This window comes from Sinocyclocheilus grahami, unplaced genomic scaffold (genome assembly GCF_001515645.1).
Source record: "Sinocyclocheilus grahami isolate Dianchi unplaced genomic scaffold, SAMN03320097.WGS_v1.1 scaffold228.1, whole genome shotgun sequence".
Taxonomy (NCBI): Eukaryota; Metazoa; Chordata; class Actinopteri; order Cypriniformes; family Cyprinidae; genus Sinocyclocheilus; species Sinocyclocheilus grahami.
Genome location: NW_015505407.1, coordinates 618,455 through 622,528, shown reverse-complemented (window position 1 = coordinate 622,528; position 4,074 = coordinate 618,455). Strand labels below are relative to the sequence as shown.

The 4,074-nt window shown below is 38.5% G+C and overlaps 1 protein-coding gene across 2 annotated transcripts in view; it reads left to right on the top strand.

Moving 5' to 3' along the window:
* LOC107597118 (four and a half LIM domains protein 3-like) overlaps positions 1–4,074 on the top strand; it is a 55,231-nt gene that overhangs the window by 43,102 nt on the left and 8,055 nt on the right. For both annotated transcript variants that reach the window (XM_016288052.1, XM_016288053.1), the window contains exon 2: positions 1,050–1,229. In XM_016288052.1, coding sequence (XP_016143538.1) covers positions 1,074–1,229 — 156 coding nt within the window. In that variant the 5' untranslated portion in view covers positions 1,050–1,073. The remainder of the gene's footprint in view (positions 1–1,049; positions 1,230–4,074) is intronic.

The following is a 4,074-nucleotide window of genomic DNA, read 5'->3' as shown; positions in this document are numbered from 1 at the left end:
CGCGCGCTGCGCATACATGCTGCGTCATCCACCGGAACTGCTTCAGTGAATGACAGTCAGCAGAAGTGAGAGAAAAGTGTTTATTACATTTGAAATATGGATATGTTTCTTACAAAAAGATCTGCACAGTTATTCTCCCTTTATTCAAAAAAAGTAAAAAATAGCAATATTTTGGTCATAGACCTTCGTCAGGCAAACACGAAGGTCTTTGACCGAAACTTTGCTATTTTTAACTTTTTTGAATAAAGGGAGAATAACAGTGTGCAGATCTTTTTTTCTATTATTTGATGTACCTTTTGATCTTGCACCTGGCCAAGACTTTTTTGGATGTGCATACTTTGACCCCTTTATTTATTTTTCTAACAAAAACACATGGATTCGCTACAGGGGGCCTTTATTCATCCCCCGGAGCCGTCTGTGGCACGTTTTATTATGAATGCGCGAGCTTTATTTAACGACTTGTGGACTGTTCAACTGCACCCTCTGACTGCAATGATAGAGCTTGGAATAGCCAGGACAATTTTTTATATAACTCCGACTGGATTCGTCTGAAAGAAGAAAGTCATATACACCTAGGATGCATCGGGGGTAAGTAAAACACAAGCTAATTTTCATTTTTGGGTGAACTAACCCTTTAAGTACTTTTATCTTGCTACAGTGTCTCAAAAACACAGTCATCACAGTGTGAGTGAAAAAAACATTGAGAAATATTGGTCTTTGCTCTGTGGCCAACCAAAGCTCTTAAAACACAATGATCATCTCTCAAAAAGTGGGGGTCAAACTTAATGTCTAAAAGTGGGCTCCTGTTGAAGCTCTGCTACAGCTTCCACGTCACATGCAGCACAGAGTTGTGTGCTTGCTAAAATTCCAGCTTCCACCCTCTCATTTCCCAGCTATCATCACAGAGCTATAAAACTTAATAGACGTTTTGCACAGTGCTTCATGACAGATCTGCCTGTTTGTGTTTGTTAGTGTGTGACTCTTTCTCTCAGTGCGATGTAGCCATGACTTGAAGGCTTACCTGTCTGAATGTTCCTTGTGTGTTACAGGGACTGACTCGGATCAGGAGCAACATGAGCGAGCGTTTTGACTGTGACAACTGCAAGGAGTCCTTATATGGCAGGAAGTACATCCAGGCGGAGGACAACCCTTACTGCATCCCTTGCTACGACAGCCTGTTCGCCAACACCTGTGATGAGTGCAAAGAGCTGATTGGCCATGATTCAAGAGTGAGTTGTGCTTATTAAAGGGATAGTTCTCCTAATTTACTCTCCCTTGTGTCATTCCAAACCTGTATTACTTTATTTCTTCTGTGGAACACAAAAGGAGATATTTTTGCAGAATGTTTAAGCTGCTCTTTTAAATACAATGAAAATAAATATGGACTGTTGCTTTAAGGTGCGATCACATTTTGATGAAAATTTGCGTACAAAATGGTCCATTGCACAGCTCACAAAGAAGTCACTTTCAGATCTTTCTTTCTGTTGGTTAACATAATGAATTTGCCTAACAAGTTATAACAAACTGAAAAGCCATGCAAATAGTGTCTGGTTTACTTTCTACAGCAAAATGTTGATTTTACAGGAGCATATCCATGGTGGTTGGAAAAATTTGAGGCTAAATTATACTGTAAAAGCATTTTAATGTGTTTTCAGGCTGAAACTGTCCATTTAGCAGATCTTTTGAGAGAGGCATTTATTGTCCAATTAGAAATGTCATTCAACTTCAGTCAGGGCAATGTTAAAAACCGAAGGCAAAATATTAACAATTGAGTCTTTAATCCTTCCCATTTTGAGAGTAACTAATCCCTTCAAAATAAAATAAAAACCAAACAATGCAGTTCATTTACCACTGTAGTAAACTCCCCACAGGAAATCACAAGTCCATGCGCTTACAGACAAAGAGTCTGATGACTTATTGAAAATGAGGGACAGCAGATGCTAAATTAAGTCACTGTTTGTCTTGGCCATTTGCAGCACAGGTCATAAATTTCACCCTCCCTGCCTTATTGTTTACATATTTAATCACATATATAACACACTGTCTTATATGTTTACATATTTTACATGAGGAGTTGTGATCTCCACAGACACACACTCATAACTAGATGCACATGTGCTAGCGTTTGAGAGGCTGAATTGCTATTACTTGATCTTAATCAGAAATGTACTTGGGATCGAGGAAAAGCAAAGTTTAATTTGTGGCCTATTTTGACTTTTTTCTCATAAACAGCTAATATGTCAACTTGGCTTTAACAATAACCACAATTTTTTAATATTCTACAAACCCAATTCCAAAAAAGTTGGGACACTGTACAAATTGTGAGTAAAAAAGGAATGGAATAATTTACAAATCACAAACTTATATTTTATTCACAATAGAATATAGATAACATATCAAATGTTGAAAGTGAGACATTTTGAAATGTCATGCCAAATATTGGCTCATTTTGGATTTCATGAGAGCTACACATTCCAAAAAAGTTGGAACAGGTAGCAATAAGAGGCCGGAAATGTTAAATGTACATATAAGGAACAGCTGGAGGACCAATTTGCAACTTATTAGGTTAATTGGCAACATGATTGGGTATAAAAAGAGCCTATCAGAGTGGCAGTGTCTCTCAGAAGTCAAGATGGGCAGAGGATCACCAATTCCCCCAATGCTGCGGCGAAAAATAGTGGAGCAATATCAGAAAGGAGTTTCTCAGAGAAAAATTGCAAAGAGTTTGAAGTTATCATCATCTACAGTGCATAATATCATCCAAAGATTCAGAGAATCTGGAACAATATCTGTGCGTAAGGGTCAAGGCCGGAAAAAAATACTGGATGCCCGTGATCTTCGGGCACTTAGATGGCACGGCCTCGCATACAGGAATGCTGCTGTAATGGAAATCACAACATGGGCTCAGGAATACTTCCAGAAAACATTGTCGGTGAACACAACCCACCGTGCCATTCGCCGTTGCCGGCTAAAACTCTATAGGTCAAAAAAGAAGCCATATCTAAACATGATCCAGAAGCGCAGGCGTTTTCTCTGGGCCAAGGCTCATTTAAAATGGACTGTGGCAAAGTGGAAAACTGTTCTGTGGTCAGACGAATCAAAATTTGAAGTTATTTTTGGAAAACTGGGACACCATGTCATCCGGACTAAAGAGGACAAGGACAACCCAAGTTGTTATCAGCGCTCAGTTCAGAAGCCTGCATCTCTGATGGTATGGGGTTGCATGAGTGCGTGTGGCATGGGCAGCTTACACATCTGGAAAGGCACCATCAATGCTGAAAGGTATATCCAAGTTCTAGAACAACATATGCTCCCATCCAGACGGCGTCTCTTTCAGGGAAGACCTTGCATTTTCCAACATGACAATGCCAGACCACATACTGCATCAATTACAACATCATGGCTGCGTAGAAGGATCCGGGTACTGAAATGGCCAGCCTGCAGTCCAGATCTTTCACCCATAGAAAACATTTGGCACATCATAAAGAGGAAGATGCGACAAAGAAGACCTAAGACAGTTGAGCAACTAGAAGCCTGTATTAGACAAGAATGGGACAACATTCCTATTCCTAAACTTGAGCAACTTGTCTCCTCAGTCCCCAGACATTTGCAGACTCTTATAAAAAGAAGAGGGGATGCCACACAGTGGTAAACATGGCCTTGTCCCAACTTTTTTGAGATGTGTTGATGCCATGAAATTTAAAATCAACTTATTTTTCCCTTAAAATGATACATTTTCTCAGTTTAAACATTTGATATGTCATCTATGTTGTATTCTGAATAAAATATTGAAATTTGAAACTTCCACATCATTGCATTCTGTTTTATTCACAATTTGTACAGTGTCCCAACTATTTTGGAATTGGGTTTGTATATTTAATTTAGAATTTAGTGTTTGATAACTTTATTCAATTTCTGTACATTTCCTACTTGCTGAATGGGAACAGGTAAATATGACATCCATTATAATGGGCTTATGTGAAGATTGTTTTAAGTTTACTTAAATTAGAAGTTATTTTTTAAAGTCTAATAAATGTTAAAATTGATAGCTCTCAATTATACTGTAATGTTGAA